This window comes from Gadus morhua, chromosome 4, assembly GCF_902167405.1.
Source record: "Gadus morhua chromosome 4, gadMor3.0, whole genome shotgun sequence".
Taxonomy (NCBI): domain Eukaryota; kingdom Metazoa; phylum Chordata; class Actinopteri; order Gadiformes; family Gadidae; genus Gadus; species Gadus morhua.
In genome coordinates this window covers 14,836,467-14,861,039 of record NC_044051.1, presented here as the reverse complement: position 1 = coordinate 14,861,039, position 24,573 = coordinate 14,836,467, and the positions used below count along the sequence as shown (strand labels likewise).

General features: G+C 40.0%; 2 protein-coding genes across 3 annotated transcripts; both read right to left on the bottom strand.

The window, feature by feature from the left end:
- Positions 1-23,950, bottom strand: LOC115542544 (myosin heavy chain, fast skeletal muscle-like). 2 transcript variants are annotated; one of them, XM_030354834.1, is made up of 41 exons: positions 23,879-23,950; positions 22,918-22,956; positions 22,605-22,823; positions 22,364-22,507; positions 22,117-22,273; positions 21,993-22,020; positions 21,737-21,848; positions 21,218-21,310; positions 21,072-21,135; positions 20,856-20,954; positions 20,614-20,717; positions 20,179-20,317; positions 19,938-20,056; positions 19,702-19,851; positions 19,441-19,611; positions 19,048-19,348; positions 18,866-18,936; positions 18,646-18,733; positions 18,423-18,540; positions 18,180-18,303; positions 17,951-18,087; positions 17,606-17,861; positions 17,266-17,508; positions 17,005-17,181; positions 16,765-16,910; positions 16,585-16,675; positions 16,107-16,496; positions 15,880-16,006; positions 15,587-15,705; positions 15,279-15,475; positions 15,010-15,193; positions 14,745-14,910; positions 14,519-14,643; positions 14,114-14,422; positions 13,821-14,024; positions 13,586-13,711; positions 13,336-13,506; positions 13,150-13,254; positions 486-581; positions 266-397; positions 1-88 (listed from the first exon to the last, which is right to left on the bottom strand). In XM_030354834.1, the coding sequence occupies exons 3-41, from the start codon at positions 22,809-22,811 to the stop codon at positions 68-70; spliced, it is 5,811 nt and encodes a 1,936-aa protein (XP_030210694.1). In that variant the 5' UTR covers positions 22,812-22,823; positions 22,918-22,956; positions 23,879-23,950; the 3' UTR covers positions 1-67. The 2 variants fall into 2 exon arrangements, with proteins under 2 accessions (XP_030210694.1, XP_030210693.1); XM_030354833.1 differs by lacking the exons at positions 1-88; positions 266-397; positions 486-581 and adding exons at positions 12,517-12,643; positions 12,742-12,873; positions 12,958-13,053.
- Positions 1,133-4,411, bottom strand: LOC115542561 (myosin heavy chain, fast skeletal muscle-like). Its single transcript, XM_030354851.1, has 14 exons — positions 4,206-4,411; positions 3,983-4,126; positions 3,736-3,892; positions 3,613-3,640; positions 3,369-3,486; positions 3,197-3,289; positions 3,050-3,113; positions 2,840-2,938; positions 2,594-2,697; positions 2,159-2,297; positions 1,918-2,036; positions 1,682-1,831; positions 1,306-1,591; positions 1,133-1,232 (listed from the first exon to the last, which is right to left on the bottom strand). Exons 1-13 carry the CDS (start codon positions 4,392-4,394, stop codon positions 1,490-1,492), a joined length of 1,506 nt encoding a protein of 501 aa, XP_030210711.1. The 5' UTR covers positions 4,395-4,411; the 3' UTR covers positions 1,133-1,232; positions 1,306-1,489.
- Positions 23,951-24,573: the final 623 nt, after the last annotated feature.

Here is a 24,573-nt window from a genome sequence, read left to right as displayed (position 1 = left end):
AAATACTATAAACAAGAAGTCATATTTTATGACATGCATTTATAAATGTACAATGAAGCATTACATCTTATTCAGCTGCCTCCTTTCCCTGGGGAAGGTAAAAAAAAAGATAATGATTAAACCAACCAACATTTTTGTTTGCATTTAATTTCTTTCTGAGTCAATGGGCTTATAGTGTGTTTGAAATGCCTTGTACACCTGGACAAGTTGCAAAGTGGTAAATCTCCCAGCTTTTGAACTGACCATTATACAGTGATGATCTTACCTTGCCACCATCACGGCTCTTAGACCTCAGCTTATTGACCTGAGTCTCAGCGATGTCAGCACGTTCCTCAGCCTCCTCCAGCTCATGTTGAACCTTCCTGCACTTGGACAGGTAAGAGTTGGCCTGCTCCTCCTGTAGGAACAGGAGGAGTACTTCTAGTTTAAATAAGAAGTACAAAATTGATGCAACAACCTGATTTTGTTACATCGTTTCTACTTACCGCTTCCTCAGCCTGCCTCTTGTAAGCCTTAACCTTCAGCTGCAGCTTATCAACAAGATCCTGGAGTCTGGCACCATTCTTCTTATCCTCTTCAGTCTAAAGTAATGAAAATGGTTACGCCCCAAACTCTTGACTGTAATCTTTTCTGATATTCATTGATTTAAATGTTATTTTCAATATAAGCTGGCATACCTGGTAGGTGAGTTCCTTCACTCTCCTCTCATATTTCCGGACACCCTTAACAGCATCTACTCCACGTCTCTGTTCACCCTCAACCTCTGTTTCCAACTTACGCACCTTAAGAAATCAAAATGTTCAATAAATATACTCTTATTATGCTGGAAATGTAAATACATCCATGTGTTCCAGTATCTTACTCTGGACTCCAGTTTCTGGAGCTGCTTCTTGCCACCCTTCATGGCCAGGTTCTCAGCCTCATCCAGGCGGTGCTGCGGGTCTTTCACTGTGACCTCCAGGTTCTTCTTCATCTTCTCCAGGTGAGAGCTAGCATCCTGCTCTTTCTTCAGCTCCTCAGCCATCATTGCAGCCTAATATAAAATATAAAATATTAATCGAGAGCAATTTCCAAATCAATGAATTAACAAATAATATCAAACCTACATCAGTGATTGCCTTCTTGGCCTTCTCTTCAGCATTCCTGGCTTCCTGGACGGTGTCGTCCACCTCACCCTGGACTTGGACCAGGTCAGTTTCAAGCTTCTTCTTTGTGTTCAGAAGACTTGTGTTCTAAAAAAATATATAAATATAAATATATATTATATATATATATAATATAAATATATAAAGATTATTTGTTTACCTGAGAGTGCAGAAGTCCAACGCGCTCACTGGCATCAATGAGCTCTTGCTCAGCCACTTTGCGGCCTCTCTCTGTCTGCTCCAGAGCTGCCCTTAGCTCCTCAATTTCAGCCACCATGAGACCGTTCCTATGGTCCACCATGGCAGCCTGCTCCTTCAGGTCTTCACCTCCTCTGACAGCATCATCAAGATGCAGTTGGGCATCCTAAAATGAACATGTGGTGGTTGAAGATCTGTTGCAGTTTCTCATTGGTGAAGTTGATGCACAGCTGCTCCATACTGTTGTACTGATAGAGAACATTAGTTTAGAGAATGTTCATCCACGTAGACACGGCTTTTAGCCAGGGAAATTGTTGTTATAAGAAATTGAATCTTACATCAAAGATCTCAAAACCAGCAATATCCAGCACACCAATATAGGATGATCTTGCTTGCTTGGTGTCCAGCATCTGGTTGATACGGATGACCATCCACAAGAACATCCTCTCATAGATAGACTTGCCCAGGGCACTCACTGAGTTGTATACCTAGAGCGTGGTGGAAGATTAGATATACATACAAATTACAACTATTGCAATTACTTTTTGAAAGGTATTCCTTGGTATTTCCATACCTGAGGTACTGTCTGTCCCTTAGTGACAAACTCATTTCCGACCTTCACTCTGGGGTAGCACAAACCCTTGAGCATGTCAGCAGAGTTGAGACCAAGCAGGTAGGAGATTTTGTCGGCCTCTGCATTTTTTATATGAAAGAAAGAATGATGACAAATTCGTACAGATAGTGAATACATTTAATTACAGCAAACCTGGACTTTGGAAATGTTCAGTGGTTGTTTTAAAACATTTTTAACTCACCCTCATTGCCGTCAGGCTCAGCCTGCTCCTCACGCTGCTTCTGCTTGAACTTCATGTTACCGTGGTGAAGCACAGCACCAGTGAACTTGTAGATGGCATTCTTCTCCTCACCATTGAAACCCAAAATATCAATAGCATCCTGTAGGAAAATAAAGTATATAATATGAAATTAAATTCAAAGAGTATTCAAAGAGTCTCTATTAACTCTACCTTGGTTTGTAATGTACAGAGATTTCCTGATTCTGCTGTACGCGGACAGAGCAGAGCGCACTGAGATCGGGCTGAAACCATTCTGAGTAGATTCGGCAGGCTGTAACACTGAGTTAAAGTCCTCCTAGTTTTTTGATCGGCCCAAAGTCCCAAGACATTTTCTGGTCCCGGTTAGTCCCTGCCGATTAAAATACCTACCTAAGGTAGTTGTAAACATTGACTCACATCAGTAGCATCCAGCTCCTCTTTGTCATCAATGCTGGCCACAGTGATATGACCCTGACTGCACATGGGGAAGTCGTAGGGGTTGGTGGTGATTAGGGCCATTTCTGCAGAAAATAGAAAATGGTCACTTTAATGATTCTAATTGTTATTTTTCTACTTCAGAATCCTGAATGATAAGTTAAAGGCAACCCTATATAACAATACATCTTACTGCAACATTTATTTCTCACTACTAAACCATCTCACCAACAATCTCAGGTTTGTGGTTGGTCATCATCTGGTAGAAGATGTGATAGCCTCTCTCATCGGGAAGCTGGAATGTCACTCGGGACTTCTCGAGCAGATCTTCAAGGTTTTAAAATAATAGCATAAAGTTTTGATTCACATTACTAGATCAAAACCTATTCCCCCCATGATGAGAGTTAATTCGGTGTTATTTGGGTACAAGATACTTACACGTCTCAATGTCAGCACTGGCCAGTTTACCAGTTGCACCGAAATGGATTCTGATGAATTTACCCTGTTTAGAAAAGCCTCTTTTCAGTTATTGTCAAAGATCGAGTATGTCATTGCATTTGTTTGACATACTAAATTTGTACTTACGAAACGAGATGAATTGTCATTTCTCACAGTTTTGGCATTACCGTAGGCCTCCAGCAGGGGATTGGCAGCAATAATCTGGTCCTCCAGTGACCCCTCTGAGGAAAGTTCCAGGATTGATACTCAGTTCTCAGGGCATCCTACATCCTTTGTGTTTTTTCTATATATAGTGTACTGATTTTATGTTTTTTCCAGGGGCTTGGTCCTTCTTCTTGTCACTACTCACTGCGATGGTAGCAAAGTACTGGATGACACGCTTGGTGTTCACAGTCTTTCCAGCACCGGATTCTCCACTGGGTGGGAAATGGAGGTAATATCGAATTTTTTACATTGTCTGATTCCTCGTGAGATTTTTGTGAGGTAATTTTGTACTTGTAAATTTAATTCATCCAACTAAACATCAACAGGTTTAAACTAACGTGATCAAGACAGACTGATTCTGTCGATCTGCAAAATAAATCAATTAAAGTTACATTACATTTTCTCAGACATTTCGACCATACATCATTACATTTATTTTTGCCAGATTTCCTTATACATACCAGTAAGCATGTTCTGGATGGCATTGTCAGAGACAGAGAAGATGTGGGGTGGTGCCTCCATACTCTTCTTGCCTCTGTAGGCATTGACAACCTCCTGATCGTACACTGGGAGCCACTTGTAGGGGTTTACAGTGGCACAGAACAGCCCGGAGTAGGTCTGTAGGAGATCATTCAGAGATGATCATTAATATGATCTGTGATATTGTTAAGTATTATCTTACTTCATTTAGTTGGTAAAATATCTTACGTAGATCATCCATGCTGCATAATGCTCTTTGAGGTTATACAACAAAGAGGCTTCATTGAGATGGGTCATCATGGCCATGTCCTCAATTTTGTCGTACTTGGGAGGATTCATGGGTGTGACATCATCCTCTTTTACGGTCCTCTCCTAAAAATGGCACAAAAAAAAGTGACATTTGGAAATTGCAAAAAGAATTCTGCATGGCAATGAATAAATAGCAGCCTACCTCCTCTGTAGCCAAGACTTTAACAGTGACTTTGCCACCATCCTTCTTAAGGATGGTACACTTGACGTACAGCTCCTTAGCATCAGCCACATATGCAGCACTCTTGGCATCAAAGGGCGCGCTCTGGGACTCAAGCCTCTCCTTTTCTGGCTTACGGAGGTAAATTGCAGCCTTGCCATAATAGGCCATCTCATGGTGGCAGCTTACTGTCAGACAAAGATGATGATATGTTTTGATGTATCTCACATGCTCAAATTGTTCTTATACAGATCAGTGTGGCTTGGGTGAAATAACTCTTACCTTTTTCTTCTTCCCAATGAGAAATCTTAAAGTGTCAGCTCTTAAATTGAGAAAGACATGTTAATTGCACAATTTCACATGACACAAAAAAGTTGAAGCACCATGGCGAGGTGCAGTGTATTGTAAAATGCTGGTTCCTATTTCTTAAAATACAATCACACTGCATGACATGCATTGGTCATTCAATGCATGTGGTCAATAGATTATATTTGTTTAAAGGTCCAGTGTGTAGGATTAAGTGGCAACTAGTGGAACGTACTTGGCAGAAATGGACTATAACATTCATGAGTATGTTTCAATACTGTATAATCCATTAAAATAAGCATCATGTCATCAAAAGCAACCATATTCATGTGCCGCATTGCAAGGAAACATTTGCTTGTAGTGCCGACTGCTATCAAGATAAATGATCAATACATAAAACAGATAGCTATATTTATAGGTCTATGAATGCAGTTTACCAATATGGATGCAATAAAAGGTGTATAAACCTGCTACCTCTGCCATATCCTTCAACATGTGCAGTGTCCATGGTGACCATGACAAAGATACCAGAGTGTGATTGGTTAGGCTGATTCATTGGCTAAAAAGCCATGGAAATGTGATCCTGGTGCTCGTACAAGTAAAGCCCTTTTCCTCAAAGGAGACAATATAGTTTATTCAGCTCCATTATTTGTTATTGTTTTTTTGATGTGGAAAAAGACGTAATGAACAATTACATTCAATATAAAATTACCTTTACTTGTACATGGGCCTATAGTTTTACACTTACATACTAATTAAGCAAATACAATTAATTAATCTATCAAAGAACCTCATAAATTGACTCTTGGCTACTCAGTGCTGTCATAGGGGATAACATCATTTTTGCATAACTATAATCTCTAAATTACACAAGAATATTAAGTGAATGTCAAACAGAGCATTAAAGTTTTAATGCATGAGAGTTGGATCTACATTCTGACTTACCACTAGTTGTTACTTCCTCAACTGCCCTGAGAGCTGTTCATCCCTCTGGGTCCTCTTATATACTAGTCCGCAGGGTAAGCCCACCCTCAATATGGGCATTATGGGTAAACCCTCTTATAGCTTTGGTTAACATTTCATATGGGGTTTATTACCTACTTACTTATCATGCGTACATGAGTACAAATTCTAATGCATTGCTTATTCCGTCTTAAATTATAGCACACTGCACAGTTTTATGTGTACAGATTTGTTACCTTTCAGGATAAAGCAAAAATAATTATTTTCCACAAATTAATATTTAATATCTTTTAATTCACATTACACTTTGAGCTGCCTATTTAACGCTCTTTTCAATACTGGAATATCACATAAAATAAAGTCAAAATTTATGAAGAATACATAAACAGAAAACAGTAATCAGATTTACATTATTAGAACAATAACTGGCAGCCTTAAGGCAATGCTTAGTGCTTACTACTACACACCAGACATTATATGAAACACGATATTAATATGGGTGTAGTGTTGAGATATCATTTTCGAACGTTCATCACTTTGTGTTACAGTCTTGTCAATAGACTTCCAAAAAGTGCATTCATTTGTAGAAGCCCTGAAGGGAGATCTGTATGGCAATTAACTAACTCTGGTTATGTTTAGTTATGAAAGTTTCATAAAATTATGTAACTGGAAGCTATGTGTCAAACTTAGGAAATGATTGACCTAGTGGCAGAGTGTAAGGAACAATATTCTGCATGTCACAAAGAGTTCTGTGTGGCTTTCTAACCTATGGAGTAACTGCTTTTACTGTCGAAACATGTGTTGACAAGGAGGCCCACCACTATCATCAGCCTCCAAAGAAGGCCTGCCTTTCCTGTGGCACTTAAATAGCCTTCTCAAATCACTATGATAGACTCTATACTATTGTGAAAATGTATATGTAGAACAAATAAAAATAAATAAGTAAATAAACGATTATCTTTGCACAATGTTCAAAATACCTTTTTAGTTTAATGATCATTTGAAGAAGGCCAGGCTATTCAATGGGGTCCGTCTTAACGGGAACATCCGTGGCACTTGTTTCCATTAAGCGCTCACAACGGTAGAACCACGTCATAAATTCCAACCCGTCTGTACTCGGACCAAGAGCTGAAAGATTCTTGTCTCAGATTTTAAATGGAAAAAATTGATGACGTAAACTTAATGTCAGCATCGCGAAAGCGCTATCAGGAAGTGTAGCACGGTGGCGTTGGAAAGGAGTATGCGGGCACAGAGCCACTTTAGCCTACATTTTTGGAGGAGAACCCTGGTATAAATATTGCACGGTTGAGCCTAAATTGATAGTCAATATATTTCCTTAATTTCTCAAAATGAAAGAAAGCAGAGCGCACTTCCCTGACAAAATAGACAGGCTCAGACAGGGAGAGAGTAGGTTAACAGCCCAGCAGCAGTGGAAAAGACAGGAAAAGATGAAAGACAACAAAAATACAAAGAACTAAAATGTAAATGCAAAGTAAAGACGAACAGAACAAATAGGGCCAACAGAACAGACGGCATAAAAAATATTAATTATAAAGTGCATAGTGTAAAGTGTAAATTATGAAGTGACTTAGTACCAGTACTTCAAAGAATATTAAAGTGTATAAATGCAAATTTCAACATATAGAGGTGGCCCAGTGATGAAGTATATATATATATATATATATATATATAAAGTATATGTGTGTAGATATATATATATATATATATATATATATATATATATATATATATATATATATATATATATATATATATATATATATATATATATATATATATATATATCTATATATATATATATATGTATGTATATATGTCAGACATTGACGGTAGTAATGAATATATAAGTATGCAACAAATGTTTTGCCAAATGAGGGCTTCATAAAGTCTACATAAGTATAGACTTAGCCGGTTGTAACGTACCTGTATAATATGTAAGACCTCATCTAAAGATACATAAATTGAGAATGTCCATAAAAGCAAGTGAAAGTCTGTAAATAACGCAGGCTTACATCGTAACATTCATAGCTGGCAATCCTCATGGGATGCCGAGGACTCAAGTCAGTTTTATGACACCATGTCAGGCTATGCATCTCCATGTGGGAACCAGATCTATTTCTAATGGTGAACCCTTACATTTGAAAATATTTTCTTCAGGTTTCCTCTTGTCAATGTGTTACAATTTAATTCCAAGATTTTTTATTGCTTGATTATTGTTATCCAGGTGATTATAGATATACTGTTTCATAATCGGTATTCACAACAATACAGTACGGTATATATGTGGAATATTAAGATATTCCAAACACATACTGATGCAAGTCTAATATATGCTAGCAATAGCCAACCCTCGCACAGAAATGATGATGCACATTAACCTTTTGCAAATGAGATTACCATTTTGTTAAATTATCTATAAATCTCCCGACTACAATTCAGCGGACTAGAGGGACTTGAAGGAGGTCTTCAATGTCCCTGGGATTGCTCCATTGACATGTGGCTGTGTTATTTGATGTAGTTGCCTCTATATCTCGTCCATCACAGTGATAAAGTCCAAAGAGGAGCATAACCACAAAGCTGTGAAGATGTGAAAGACCCTCTTCCTCTCAAATCAAGGCTGGGTTCTTCACTTTCCTCTGTAACCATGAGGGGGATACATTAAAAGCATGTAAAACCAGATAGACCACACCTTGCTTTCGTTGCCATGCCATCATCCCCCTTCACTTTATAAATCTGTCCAGTCATTTTAGACAATGTTGTATTGCACAATCCTGTGTCCTTGTTCTAGAAGGCCAGGCTCTGATGACCTAAGCTGTTGAGGGGGTTGTTCATCAGCAAGCAGTTCAGAGATGTACTTTGGCCCAGTGTTCGTAAATGATTAATAGCAGACATAATTTGAGGTAAATTCTGAAGTGCATAGGACGCCAGTGGTGGAATCTGAGTGTAAGGGTGATGTTATCAGCCTTTAAAGGCCCTGTCCACACTAACCCGGGTAAATCTACAAACGCATAAAGAAAACGATGCTTTTCAAAAACTATCGCTGAGGTGGATAAATGTGAAAACGCAGGGTTTGTGTTGTAGTTTGGTCAGGCAGAGGGAGGCTTTCAGAAACAATGACGTTCGGTTGCCATGACACTGCCATGATGCTGCCACAAGCTTGCGCTCGTGAGCGAGACGCTCATCAAAAAATGGCAGGTGAAATTATGATTTCTCTGTGCAATACTTATCGTTAGCCTCATATCAAAGGCGACATACTGTCTCATACATATTCTTTACTCCAACGCCGAAGGCGAGCGCTGTACTTGTTGTGCTTAAGCGATGGGAAAAAAAATGCAAGTCGCCATTTCAAACCGTAGGCCTACTTGGAGTGGCGTTTCTAAAAAAACAATTTTGTAATTTTGGTTTGGGACATATTTTTGCTTGTGAGTGAAAATGATTAGCCAGCTGTTCAACTGCAACTATCACAGCTGATCGCGCGCCTGTTATCTAAACAGAGAGGCTTGGCAGGAGTCGCGTAACCTTGGCAACAAATGTTTATCAAAATCATTTCAATGTGGAACGTGGATGCAAAACATTCTGTAAACGATATGAAAACGATAGTGTGGACGGAGATCGTTTTCATTGCGAATGTGCATTTTTATATTTTACCCGGGTTAGTGTGGACAGGGCCTAAGTATTTATTAACAATCTAGTTGCATCATCATTTTTGCTAATGGCTTGTCTAATGTTTACAAGCATACTTATAACATGCATCAGTAGAAGGTAAATCAGAGGGTATGGGTGAAACTGGCCAAATCTTGCGGCTGTAGGTGATTGATTCATGGAAATAATGCCAATTCACCAGCATCTGACTCACTGTCATGGAAATATCAATCGTAACTATAATATACAATTAAATACAAATGATATGAACCTTGTTTACTATTCACATTAAAATGAATTGTATCTGTAGTTGTATTTACATATTGCAGGGGGAAAAATGGCCTTCTTTCAAATTTGTTTATAAATATCTTACTACTATCTACTTACTACTATCTACAAATTATATGAACCTTGTTTACTTTTCACATTAAAATGAATTGTATATGTAGTTGTAGTTACATATATATTGCAGGGGGAAAAATGGCCTTCTTTCAAATTTGTTAATAAATATCTTACCACTTACTGCTACTATCTACTGAGTACAATTGCATTGTAGTCTGGCTACACCCTAGGCCAGGGCATAGCGGAGGTGCGTCATCGTCTCACCGTATGGATAATGAGGCATCCCCATATCCTATAAAATGAAATAACCGTAGTTCTAGGCCCCCCATAAAACTAGAACCCTGTGTCCGTCCACAGACTATGAACCTCTTGATTACTTTGCATATTCTTACTCTTTTCCATTTGCGATCATGGAAGAGGTGCGGTTGATGGTTGAGGTAGAGAAATACAGCGAGTTGTATGACCCCAGACACTGTTCATATGAGAAAATACAAGATTTGTAGGACAATTGGTGCCGTCATTGGAGCTTCAGGCTAGTTCGGATGGAAGATCGCCAATGAAAACATTGGTCTGTTAAATGACATCACCGTATGCAAAATCTACTTTTGATTGCAATGACAATGACACTAATGACACAACACTACATAAATTCCTTATTCATCATTAACACCATTAGTAAATGATAACTAGCCATTAGGTTACTTTTAGTTAACACTGGGTGAATGCTTATTTCTGCATTAACTAATATTAATTAATGGTGAATGACTGTACCGTCATTCTAAGTGTCAAACTCATGAAAGGTTAACAATATAAGGCAGGTCCTTTATGGATACAGGACCTGTTGATTTCAAGTTAAAGGATTACCACCCCATTTAACATGGGTGCATTTTCTGGGCCAGCGTGAATCAGGAAGTCTAAAGTAACGTTATTGAGTTTCTGGGACATTTTGGGGGTTGTTTGTTCCCCAGTATGAATTGTTATCTCATCTCTTAAATTTAAACCTTCCGCACGGCACAACTTTGAATCATTAAACAACTAATGAATGTACATATAATATTTCAGTGATCATTTTCTGTTATCATATATTTCATAGTACCCATTCCAGAGTTGTGAATATTTGTACAATTCTGTATTCATTTGAGTTTTATTAATACTAGAGTTATTAAACCCATAGCAATAATGTGGAAACCCCAGTCGATAATGTAACAGATTTCTGAGCGCAAAATATAATAACATTTTGCCTATAATGTTACAACGTATAACATTCGTTCACCAAAAATGACTCTTAAAAGCAGTGCCATAATTTAAATATTTTTTAACCATTCAGCGAACTAAAGGCAACAGGCTGATTGTCATTTAGGGGGCCACTCAATGACATGCAGAAGTGTCATCAACATGCCCACTAAATTGGTGTGAGAAATACTGACTTTATACTCCTCATTCACATATAAGGTAATTTACATTTCCTAGGGAGAAAAAACTACGTCAAGGGTAGTATTATTCAAGAGATTTTCAGGGTACAAATGTCACCAAAGTTGTTCACACATACGGCCCATCAGGAGAATATCAGGACTAACACGTGTGTCTGAAAGCAGCTAGTGTGTGAGCATTTGATGGCATTATAAAATTAGTCAATTTGTGGTAACAGGGGAAATTGTTTAATGGAAAGTGTAGTATACTATGCATGCAAATCAATTATTAAATAGCTTTTATTGCTATTCAGGGCTGAAAAGTGCCTTGACATTTTAAAATGCAAGGCAACTACTATTGGTTAGTTGAAAATAATAATCATCATTGAGATTAATCATCTCTTCCAGTGACCGGCAGCAGTAGCCTACAGTCACACATACCATACACACAAAACATAAGAAAAATAAAACAACTAAAAAAGTCTGCAGGGGGGAAGGGGGATATCAATATCGCAAGACATTTCGGGAGGCTCAAGGAGGGGGGTAATATTAAGTTTCAGCAACAAAGTGTAAAGACATTTCGGGAGGCTCAAGGAGGAGGGTGATATTACATTTGAGCGTGTAGTCTTGGGGTGGACTCTATAGACATAATTCACCATACTGAGTTATTCAAATGTTTTCGTTGTGTTATAGGGACACTGTCTCTTTAAGACCACGTGACTTGTGTGTTGATATGCCGGTCGGCGCAATGTTTGAAATTAACGACCTGCCGTTGCTTGTCGAGGTGAGAAATTTTCTCTTCTTTTATCGCAATTTCTACAGTCTTTAGACAGAACGTCTTGCCTGGGAGAGTTTGTCGCTGCGGTGTGTGCGTGTGTGTTTTTACCTAGGCACGTGTGTCGATGGCGGAGCCGTTATGTTTAAAAACATAACGTCTTACCTAGGCGAGGGTCGCTGCGGTGTGTGCGCGTGCGTGTGTTCTAACCTAGGCGTGTGTCGATGGCAGAGCCGTTATGTTTAAGGGTGAGTGTCGCTGCGGTGTGTGGAGCCCTTATGTTTAAAAACGTAGAGTCTTACCTGCGCGTGTGTCGATGGCGGAGCCATTATGTTTTAAAACATAACTTCTTAGCTCGGCGAGTGTGTCGCTGCCTGTCTTGACGTACGGTGTGTGCGCGTGTGTGTGTGCTCTTCCGTGTATGTGTCGCTGCCTTTGTCTTGACGTGCGGTGTGTGTGCGTGCGTGTGTGTGTGTGCATTTCCATGTATGTTTGTGCGCATGTGCGTGTGTGTGCTGTGTGTGTGTATGCAGTGTGTATGTGCGTGCTTGCGGTGTATGTATGCGTTCGCCCTCACTGTGTGTGTGTGTGTGTGTGTGTGTGTGTGTGTGTGTGTGTGTGTGTGTGTGTGTGTGTGTGTGTGTGTGTGTGTGAGCTGCAGGCTGCTTGGCACATGCGCACATGAGTAACTTGAGTAACTGGCGCGACAGGCCTGCTATTATAGTAGTAAGATTGACCGATCAGATTCAATCTAACTACTTCAAAAGTTGGTGAAATGATGATGAATGGCCCATTGTTACTCAAACTAATAAAGTAATTAGTGAAACTACCACCAAAAAAATATCTTTTTAATAATATTTTATTTCAACTCATTATTTATTATGAACAAGAAGTCATATTTTATGACATGCCTTTATGAATGTACAATGATGCATTACATCTTATTCAGCTGCCTCCTTTCCCTGGGGAAGAAAACAAAAGGAAGACATTAAACAACCAACATCTTTGTTTGCATTTAATTTCTTTCTGAGTCAATGGGCTAATAGAGTGATGAACTTACCTTGCCACCATCACGGCTCTTAGACCTCAGCTTGTTGACCTGAGTCTCAGCGATGTCAGCACGTTCCTCAGCCTCCTCCAGCTCATGTTGTACCTTCCTGCACTTGGACAGGTAAGAGTTGGCCTGCTCCTCCTGTAGGAACATTCAAATGTTGTTTAAATAAGAAGTACCAAAATGTATGCAATAACTTGATTTTGTTATGTTGTTTCTACTTACCGCTTCCTCAGCCTGCCTCTTGTAAGCCTTCACCTTCAGCTGAAGCTTATCAACAAGATCCTGGAGTCTAGCACCATTCTTCTTATCCTCTTCAGTCTAAAGTAATGCAAATGGTTATGCTCCAGACTCTTGACTGAAATCTTTTCTGATATTCATTGATTTAAATGTTATTTTCAATATAAGCTGGCATACCTGGTAGGTGAGTTCCTTCACTCTCCTCTCATATTTGCGGACACCCTTAACAGCATCTACTCCACGTCTCTGTTCACCTTCAACCTCTGTTTCCAGCTCACGCACCTTAAGAAATCAAATATTTTCAATAAATATACTCTCATTATGCTGGAATTGTGAATACAACCATGTGTTCCAGTATCTTACTCTGGACTCCAGTTTCTGGAGCTGCTTCTTGCCACCCTTCATTGCCAGGTTCTCAGCCTCATCCAGGCGATGCTGCAGGTCTTTCACTGTGACCTCCAGGTTCTTCTTCATCCTCTCAAGGTGAGAGCTAGTATCCTGCTCTTTCTTTAGCTCCTCAGCCATCATTGCAGCCTAATATAAAATATAACATATTAATTGAGAGTTCAAGCAAGGTCCGATTCAATGAATTAACAAATAATAGCAAGCCTACATCAGTGATGGCCTTCTTGGCCTTCTCTTCAGCATTCCTGGCTTCCTGGACGGTGTCGTCCACCTCACCCTGGACTTGGACCAGGTCAGTCTCAAGCTTCTTCTTTGTGTTCAGAAGACTTGTATTCTGAAATAAATGTAAATGTTTGCAATCTTTATGACAGACGTACAATCTTGCTAAATATTTTAGGAAACATGGGGGCATTTCTTGGAAGAATATTTGTTTGTTTGTTCACCTGAGAGTGCAGAAGTCCAACGCGCTCACTAGCATCAATGAGCTCTTGCTCAGCCACTTTGCGGCCTCTCTCTGTCTGTTCCAGAGCTGCCCTCAGCTCCTCAATTTCAGCCACCATGAGACCGTTCCTACGGTCCACCATGGCAGCCTGCTCCTTCAGGTCTTCACCTCCTCTGACAGCATCATCAAGATGCAGTTGGGCATCCTAAAATGAACATGGAAACACCATGGAACATGACGCAACAGGAAACAAATGTCCATATATTATGTCCTGGACACTAGTTTGGGTAATACCTTCAGTTGTCCTTGAACATTTCTCAGCTGCTTCTGGGCCTCAGCAGCCTGGCGGTTGGCATGGCTCAGCTGGATCTCCATCTCATTCAAGTCTCCCTCCATCTTCTTCTTGATTCTCAGGGCATCATTCCTGCTCCTGACCTCAGAATCCAGTGTGCTCTGCATGGAGTCAGTGATCCTCAGGCTGTTCCTCTTGATCTGCTCCATCTCCTCATCCTTCTCAGCCAGCTTCCTGTCAACCTCACCCTTAATCTGGTTGAGCTCCAGCTGGACACGCAGAATCTTGGACTCTTCATGCTCCAGAGTACCCTAAATTATAAACCAATGTTTGGCATATTCATGACATATTCAATTTCATAATAACAAAGGTATGTCCCAATTTATTTCTATTTCTATTATAATCACCTCAGCTTCCTCTAGGGCAGTCTGGATCTCACTCTTCTCTGTCTCCACTAGCTTCTTGGATTTCTCCAGCTCATGGATGCTCTTTCCAGTCTCACCAATTTGTTCAGTCAGGTCCGAAATCTCCTCTGTTGCGAGGGTTACGTATTTTTGTTGTCATAAATTCCATTAAAGTTATATATAGAGTAATCTTGGAAACATTGCTGCCGAAATGAACAGTTTAACTCACGTTGCAGGTTCTTGTTTTCGCGCTTCAGGGTCTCCAGCTGATCCAGTGCTTCTTCATAGGAGTTCTTCATCTTGAAAAGCTCAGTGCTGAGAGAACGAGCCTCTTTCTGAGTTCCTTCAAGCTCTGCCTGGCCCTCCTCATATTTCTGCTTCCAGTCAGCCAAAACCTGCACAATATTGTTAATAAAGCGGTACATGTTAATCACTGGAAGAAAAATCATAGAATAATACCATTTAAACTGCCATCTCAATGAATGACAGCACACCTTATCAAAGTTCCTCTGCTTCTTGTCAAGATTGGCAGCCAGTCCGTTGGCCCTCTCCACATCAACCATGAGATCCTCCACCTCACCCTGGAGTCTCTGTTTGGTCTTCTCCAGAGAGGCACACTTTGAGTTCACAGCCTCAATCTGTTCCTCAGCCTCTTGAAGGCGCTGGGCAAGCTTTTTCCTGTTAAAGTATCACATGTTTTCATTTGTAGACATTCATCAAAGATAATGTGCTCTTTAGCGAAAGTATTAAATGTTTGACTCACTTGGACTCCTCAAGCTCCTCAGTGCGCTGGATAGCATCAGTTTCATACTTGCTCCTCCACTGAGCCACCTCACCGTTGGCCTTGGACATTCCACGCTGCAGCTCAGCCTTGGCCTCCTGCTCCTCCTCAAACTGCTCCCTCAGAAGGTCACAGTCATGGCGGGCTGATTGCACACCATGAGCAAGAGCATTCTTGGCCTGCAAAAGGTGATTCACTCAATTAATTAACACATTTAAAGATACAGAAATGTAGATTCTGCAGTGACATAATGAAATCATGAAATTAAATGAATAAAAATGATGGTTTACCTTGACTTCCTCCTCATTTAGCCTCTTCAGCTCCTCAATCTGCTGAGTAAAGGCCTGCTTGCCTCTGGTAAGCTGGGAGACGAGACCCTCTTTCTCCTCGAGCAGACGACCAAACTCACCTAGGTGATGACATCAATTGTTAGCTATAAAATATAGCAATACCACATTTCTCCCCTAAATACTTGAATAAGGTTGGGTTGCATTTGTTTGAGGTTAGTGTTAATGTTATTTATGGTTATCGTTAGGGCTATTCTAATATGCAGGTTTTTCTTTAAGTAATTGTGAGTACTTACCATTCTCTGTCAACAGCCTTGCTCTCTGAGCACTGATGTCATTTATCTGGCGACTGTTCTCATCACTCTTGGCCTTGATTTCACTCAGCTGGTCCTCCAGGGTACGGCACATCTTCTCCAGATTTCCCTGGTGATACAACGTTTTACTTGTTAGCACAAGTGGTTTCTTATACAGATTATATAGTATTAATTATAATATGGTATTTTTAATTTGAAAGATAATTCACCTTGGCCTTTGCAACTGCTTCCATGTTGCTTGAGAGGTCATCAATCTCCATCTTGTACTCGCTCTTCTCCTTCTCAAGCTTCTGCTTGACACGCTGGAGGTTGTCAATCTGCTCTCCCAGCTCTGCTACACTGTCAGCCTGCTTCTTACGCAGAGCAGCAGCAGTGGCTTCATGCTGCAGGGTGGACTCCTCAAGGTCACGACGCAGCTTCTGGAATTCAGCCTCACGCTTCTTGTTCATCTCAATCTGAGCAGAAGTGGCTCCACCAGCCTCCTCAAGCCTCTCACTGATCTCTTCAAGTTCTCTGGAGAGATCAGCTCTCTGCTTCTCAACCTTGGCACGAGCAGCACGCTCAGCCTCAATTTCCTCCTCCAGCTCTTCAATACGGGCCTAATAAGTAAGGAACACATAATACTTTTTAAGAATGTACTAATATTTATGAAACATTCATGTGGGATTGTCATATATATTGTCTTACCTGAAGCTCCTTGATCTTCTTTTGAAGCTGAGCACCCAGGGACTGCTCATCCTCAATCTTGCTTAGAAGCTGACTGGTCTCAAAGTCTTTCCTGATGATGAAACAATACCACATAACTTATTAACATACTTCTTGTGAATCTTTCTAATCAAAAGCACGATTTTTGTTCAATCACATTACTTTTTGAGTTTCTCATCAGACTGCTGTTTGTCATTTTCCAGATCCATTATTGATTCCTGAGCCAATTTCAGGTCACCCTCAAGCTTTCGCTTGGCTCTCTCAAGGTCCATACGGAGTTTTTTCTCTTGTTCCAGAGAACCTTCAAGCTGCAATTAAAAATTATATTTTATTTGACTGCATTTCAAAAGAATTACCATGTTTTTTCTAATGTCAGAAAGGAGGGTTAGAAAGGAACCTCACATCATCCACTTGCTGTTCAAGCTTGGTCTTGGCCTTGGTCAGAGTGTTCACTTTGTCTTCCTCTGCCTGTAGGTCATCAAGAGTCTGCTGATGTGCCTCTTGGAGGGCTTTCTTCTCCTTTGATAGCTTAGCAACGCTCTCATCCTGAGAGGCCATCTCCTCCGTAAGGTTCTTCACCTAAACAAAACAAAATTATGTGTAATGCGTGGAACATGCTTATTTGTATTTTATTTAATCTCCTTTCAAAGAATCTTTGCAAACCTTGTTCTCAGTGGCATGTTTCTCCTTCTCCACTTTGGCCAAGGTAAGCTCCAGGTCATCAATGTCCTTCTTGAGCTCAGAGCATTCATCCTCCAGTTTCCTCTTCTTGGCAGTCAGCTCAGCATTCATTTCCTCTTCATCCTCTAGTCTCTCGGTTGTCTCCTTGAGTTTAGCCTCCAGCTGGATCTTACTCTTGATGAGTCCCTCACACCTCTCTTCAGCATCATTCAGATTATCTCCTTCCTGTTTAAAATGTGTCATCATATCAGTCATATCAAATATCATATCACATGTATCTCATTGTGTGTACATGTTGAGACGGATAAACATTTTTACTTACAGAGGCCACTTGCAGCGCAAGATCATTCTTCTCCTGCAGTAGAGAAACCATCTTCTCCTCAAGTTCCTTCTTCTTGGCCAGCGCAGTGGCCAGGTCTGTCTTCATCTTCTCATAGTTCTCCTTCATTGCAGAGAGCTCCTTCTCCGTTTCAGCACTCTTCAGAAGAGGCTTGATCTTGTAGTACACCTTCATCCATGGCCAGGTTTTGACATTCATGAATGAGCGGATGTTGTACTGAATAGTGTAAACAGCTTCCCTGTGGCGAAAAGGCAGTCCATTTTAATGCAACATTTTTGATTTGACAAAATAGCAAAACTTCTTATGTATCAATCTTTTGAAACATACCTTGTAGCTGTCATTTTCACATACTCCTTCCTCATGAGGTAACCCCGAGAGAGAGCCTGAATCATTCCGACCAAAGATGCCAGCTTCTCATCTCGCAACTCCTCAAGAGTACCCAGAAGACCAGCTTTGAAGAACACCTTAATGTAAGAAAGACATCTTGTCAGAGACTATCTTTCAGTATCAGGGAAGTATCCGGTAAATATTTAATTTTTGACAACAATAAACAGACCTTGGTGTGTCCAAATTTGTACTCGTCGTGAGGCACATCAATGGATCCAAGCAGCTTCTCAGAAGCCTTCTTGTTGTCAATGAACTGTCCCTCAGGAATGACACTGGCATTCAGTACTTTGTATCTATAGGAGTGAGTATGTTAAGTGTTTAAAAGAAAGGTGTATATAAACAAGTTTTAAATATGTAGGCAAAGGAATTGTATTATCGTGACAATAGAATTGTTCTGTCAATTAGGTAATACCTCTGCTTAAAGTCAGCATAGAGGATTCTGCTGGGAAAGCCCTTTCTGCAGATTCTGATGCCCTCCAGCACACCGTTACATCTCAGCTGGTGGATAACCAGGTGGTTCTCCATCATTCCTGTGAAGTGTTATCGATTTTTTACTTTTAAAATATGACATTCATTTTGCTATATCCTACTAAAACATCAACCTCGAATGTAGAGATTATTTGAAGAAATATTACCTGGTACTTTAACTTCATTGGGAATGAGACAACGCACAAAGTGAGGATGGGTGCTCCTCAGGTTGGTCATCAGTTTGCCCAAGTTCTCCTAAAGACACATCACAGAATAAAATATGAAATATATACAAATTAACTGATAAAGAACAAATTCAGAGAATACATATGAAATATGGCATCAAATTACATGTATTTCTACATGTAATTGCTTGTTTAACCTTACCCTGAATTGTGAAGACACAGTCTGCATGGAGCCACCCTTCTTCTTGCCTCCCTTCTTTGCACCCCCGACCTCTGTTTTAGATTATTGTTAATTAGTAAAAATGTTTGGCTTCAAAATAAATGGGTATTACAATATAATGGGTCAACAGTTTTTAACTATGATGACATGGTATGAATATGTACCTTCCACTACAGCGGGGTACAGGACAGGCATCAGTTTGTTTGAGGACTTCTGGTACAGTCCAATAACAGAGTCATTCAGGGGATCCTTGTTCTTGTCCAGCCAGCCCGCAACGCTGTAGGCCACGGTACCAGCATAGTGCACCATGGCGAAGTCAGCATCAGCCTTGCCCTTCCCCGGCTTGGGCTTCTCAAATGCTTTGTTTTTGCCAAGATGCTGTTCATACAGCTTGTTCTTGAAGGAAGTGTCTGAGGCTTTGGGGAACATGCACTCTTCTTCAAGAATGGAGAAGATGCCCATTGGCTATGCAGAAAAACATATTAGGAAACATTACGATAAGATAGTTTTGAATCACACTTAGAATTGTGATATTTAGTTATATAAGTCATGTTTACCTTCTCAATAAGCTCAATGCAGGCAGCCAAGTCCATACCGAAGTCAATGAACTCCCAGATAATGCCCTCCTTCTTGTACTCCTCTTGCTCCAAGACGAACATGGTGTGGTTGAAGAACTGTTGCAGTTTCTCATTGGTGAAGTTGATGCACAGCTGCTCCATACTGTTGTACTGATAGAGAACATAAGTTTAGAGATTGTTCATCCACGTAGACACTGCTTTTAGCCAGGGAAATTGTTGTTATAAGAAATTGAATCTTACATCAAAGATCTCAAAACCAGCAATATCCAGCACACCAATATAGGATGATCTTGCTTGCTTGGTGTCCAGCATCTGGTTGATACGGATGACCATCCACAAGAACATCCTCTCATAGATAGACTTGCCCAGGGCACTCACTGAGTTGTATACCTAGAGCGTGGTGGAAGATTAGATAAACATACAAATTACAACTATTGAAATTACTTTTTGAAAGGTATTCCTTGGTATTTCCATACCTGAGGTACTGTCTGTCCCTTAGTGACAAACTCATTTCCGACCTTCACTCTGGGGTAGCACAAAGCCTTGAGCATGTCAGCAGAGTTGAGACCAAGCAGGTAGGAGATTTTGTCGGCCTCTGCATTTTTTATATGAAAGAAAGAATGATGACAAATTCGTACAGATAGTGAATACATTTAATTACAGCAAACCTGGACTTTGGAAATGTTCAGTGGTTGTTTTAAAAAAAATTTAACTCACCCTCATTGCCGTCAGGCTCAGCCTGCTCCTCACGCTGCTTCTGCTTGAACTTCATGTTACCGTGGTGAAGCACAGCACCAGTGAACTTGTAGATGGCATTCTTCTCCTCACCATTGAAACCCAAAATATCAATAGCATCCTGTAGGAAAATAAAGTATATGATATGAAATTAAATTCAAAGAGTATTCAAAGAGTCTCTATTAACTCTACCTTGGTTTGTAATGTACAGAGATTTCCTGATTCTGCTGTACGCGGACAGAGCAGAGCGCACTGAGATCGGGCTGAAACCATTCTGAGTAGATTCCGCAGGCTGTAACACTGAGTTAAAGTCCTCCTAGTTTTTTGATCGGCCCAAAGTCCCAAGACATTTTCTGGTCCCGGTTAGTCCCTGCCGATTAAAATACCTACCTAAGGTAGTTATAAACATTGACTCACATCAGTAGCATCCAGCTCCTCTTTGTCATCAATGCTGGCCACAGTGATATGACCCTGACTGCACATGGGGAAGTCGTAGGGGTTGGTGGTGATTAGGGACATTTCTGCAGAAAATAGAAAATGGTCACTTTAATGATCCTAATTGTTATTTTTCTACTTCAGAATCCTGAATGATAAGTTAAAGGCAACCCTATATAACAATACATCTTACTGCAACATTTATTTCTCACTACTAATCTTACCAACAATCTCAGGTTTGTGGTTGGTCATCATCTGATAGAAGATGTGATAGCCTCTCTCATCGGGAAGCTGGAATGTCACTCGGGATTTCTCCAGCAGATCTTCATGGTTTTAAAATATTATTATTATGTTTTGATTCACATTAAGAGATCAAAACCCATTATGAGACCCCCAATAATGAGAGTTAATTTGTTGTTATTTGGATACAAGATACTTACACGTCTCAATGTCAGCACTGGCCAGTTTACCAGTTGCACCGAAATGGATTCTGATGAATTTACCCTGTAGAAAAGCCTCATTTCAGTTTTTTTTCAAAGATCAAGTATGTCATTTAATTTGTTTGACATACTAAGTTTGTACTTACGAAACGAGATGAGTTGTCATTTCTCACAGTCTTGGCATTACCGTAGGCCTCCAGCAGGGGATTGGCTGCAATAATCTGGTCCTCCAGTGACCCCTATGATGAAGTTCCAGTATTGATCCTCAGTTCTCAGGTCATCCTACATCCTTTGTGTGTGTCATGTCTGTCATGTTTTTTTTAAAATGTATATATGTATATATATTAGGGATGGGCGTGAGGAATCGATAACGCTTATTGCGCTTTGCTTTTACCGCCATCTCTTAACTTTTTGAATTCTGGCGTGCCTGCACACGGCACGGCACGCGCCACACAGGAATTTGATACATTTCATTTGCTTTGTGCCCACGGCATGCGTTAGTGGCGGCGCACAGAAAATGTATACATTTGCTTCTGAAAACTTTGTGTGTGTTTATGCAAACTCGAGTTTGCCTGTCCACCAACCGAGTTCTTCCTCACGCCCATCCCTAATATATATATATATATATATATATATATGCATATATATATTTTTTTAAAGCATACCTGAATCTTTCCAGGGGCTTGGTCCTTCTTCTTGTCAGAAGCCACTGCGATGGTAGCAAAGTACTGGATGACACGTTTGGTGTTCACAGTCTTTCCAGCACCGGATTCTCCACTGGGTATGAAAATGAGGTAATTTAGAGTTTTTTTCCATTGTCTGATTCTTCATGAAATTTTTGTGAGGTCATATTTTACTTAATGTTGATGATTCAACGTAATGTTGAATCATCCAACTCAACACCATCAGGTTTAAACTTACGTGATCAAGACAGACTGATTCTGCCGATCTGCAAAAAAAAACATTCAAAGTATTGCATTTATCCAAAAATGTTGACCATACATGTTGACCAACATTTATTTTTGCCCGACTTTCTTGTACATACCAGTGAGCATGTTCTGGATGGCATTGTCAGAGACAGAGAAGATATGGGGTGGTGCCTCCATACGCTTCTTGCCTCTGTAGGCATTGACAACCTCCTGATCGTACACTGGGAGCCACTTGTACGGGTTTACAGTGGCACAGAACAGCCCAGAGTAGGTCTGAAGGAAATCGTTCAGACATGATCATTAATATGATCTGGGATATCATTAGATGTTATTTTACTTCATTTAGTTGGTAAAATATCTTACGTAGATCATCCATGCGGCATAACGCTCTTTGAGGTTATACAACACAGAGGCTTCATTGAGATGGGTCATCATGGCCATGTCCTCAATTTTGTCGTACTTGGGAGGGTTCATGGGTGTGACATCATCATCCTTGACTGTTCTCTCCTAAAAAAAAGGCACCCCATCTTTCGTTTCGTTTCATTTTTTACCTTGAAACGTTTCAAACTATTTTCTGCATAGCAATAAATCACAAGCAGCATACCTCTTCCGTAGCCAACACTTTCACTGTGGTCTTGCCAGCCTCCTTCTTAATGATGGTACACTTGACGTACAGCTCCTTAGCATCAGCCACATATGCAGCACTCTTGGCATCAAAGGGCGCGCTCTGGGACTCAAGCCTCTCCTTTTCTGGTTTACGGAGGAAAATCGCAGCCTTGCCATATAAGGCCATCTCCGCGTCCGTACTCATGGTGGCCGCTTACTGTCAGACAAAGTTGATGAAATGTTTTGATGTATCTCATATGCTCAAATGGTTTTTATACAAATCGGTATGGCTTTGGTCAAATAACTCTTACCTTGTTCTTCTTACCAATGAGAAATCTTCAAGTGTCAGCCTTTAAATCGAAAGACATGTTATTTGCACAATTTCATATGACATAGGAAATTTGTAGCATCATCAGAAGGTGCAGTGTATTGTAAATGCTGGTTCGTATTTCTTAAATTACAATCACACTGCATGACATGCATTGGTCATTCAATGCATGTGGTCAATCGGTTTTATTTGTTTAAAGGTCCAGTGTGTAGGATTTAGTGGCAACTCTTCGAACGGAAATGCACTATAACATTCATGAGTATGTTTTAATAACTGTATAATCCCATTGAAATAAGAATAATTTTATCGAAAGCAACCTATAGTCACGTGCCGTAGTGCAAGGAAACATTTGCTTGTAGCGCAGACTGCTATGGAGATAAATGATCAATACATAAAACCGATAGCTATAATTATGTGTCTATGAATGCAGTTTACCACTTTGGATCCAATAAGAAAAAAATTAAAAACCTGCTACCTATAACATATCCCACAACATGTACATTGTCCATGGCGACAATGAAAAAAAGTTACCCGACTCTGATCGGGTAATCTGATTCGTAGAATGAAAATGTGATCCTGGTGCTCGTACATTTAAAACCCTTTTCCGGGATAGGAGACGGTATAGTCCCATTCAGCTCAATGATTTGTTATTATTTATTGCTGTGATAAAAGACGTGACGACCAATCACATTCAATATAAAAGGACCTTTACTTGTACGCCATGCCATATAGCTTTACATTTACAGACTAAATAAACAAATACAATTAATGGATCTATCAAAGAACCTCATCAATTGAGTCTTTGCTACTCAATGCTGCCGTAGGTGATAAGATACTTTTTGCATAATTATAATAATCTCTAAATTACACAAGAATATTAAGTGAATGTCAAACAGAGCATTAAAGTTTTAATGCATGAGAGTTTTATCTAGATTCTGACTTACCACTAGCTGTTACTTCCTCAACTGCCCTGAGAGCTGTTCATCCCTCTGGGTCCTCTTATATACTAGCCCGCAGGGTAAGCCAACACTCAATATGGGCATGAGGGGTAAACCCTCTTATAGCTTTGGTTTATATTTCACATGGGGTTTATTACCGACGTACTTACTATTTACATGTGTACATGAGTATGAATTCTAATGCATTGCTTATTCTGTCTTAAATTATAGCAAACAGCACAGTTTTATGTGTACAGATTTTTTACCTTTGAGGATAAAGCAAATCCAGAATGTCACTGATAGTTTTCGACAAATTAATATTTAACAATCTTTAATTCACATTACACTTTGAACTCAAAATGTATGAATAATACAATAATGTAAACAAGTGCATATTATTAGAACTTAAGAACTTAAGGCATGCCTAGTGCTTACTACCAACCAGACTATTTATGAAACACAATATTAACATGGGTGTAGTGCTGCACCATGTTAATATGTATTTAACTGGGATAATCTGATTTGCATTCTCTTTCTACTAAAGAACTCAAAGCAGACGTAACACACCAGACGAGCCACTGTGCGCTGTGTCGCACCGCGTCAAACGAGTCTGACTCAGACCAAGAGCTGATCCTAAAGAGACTCAATTCATATTCCTTTTTCAACCAATTAAACCGTCTCAGAAATTAAATTGAAAAAAT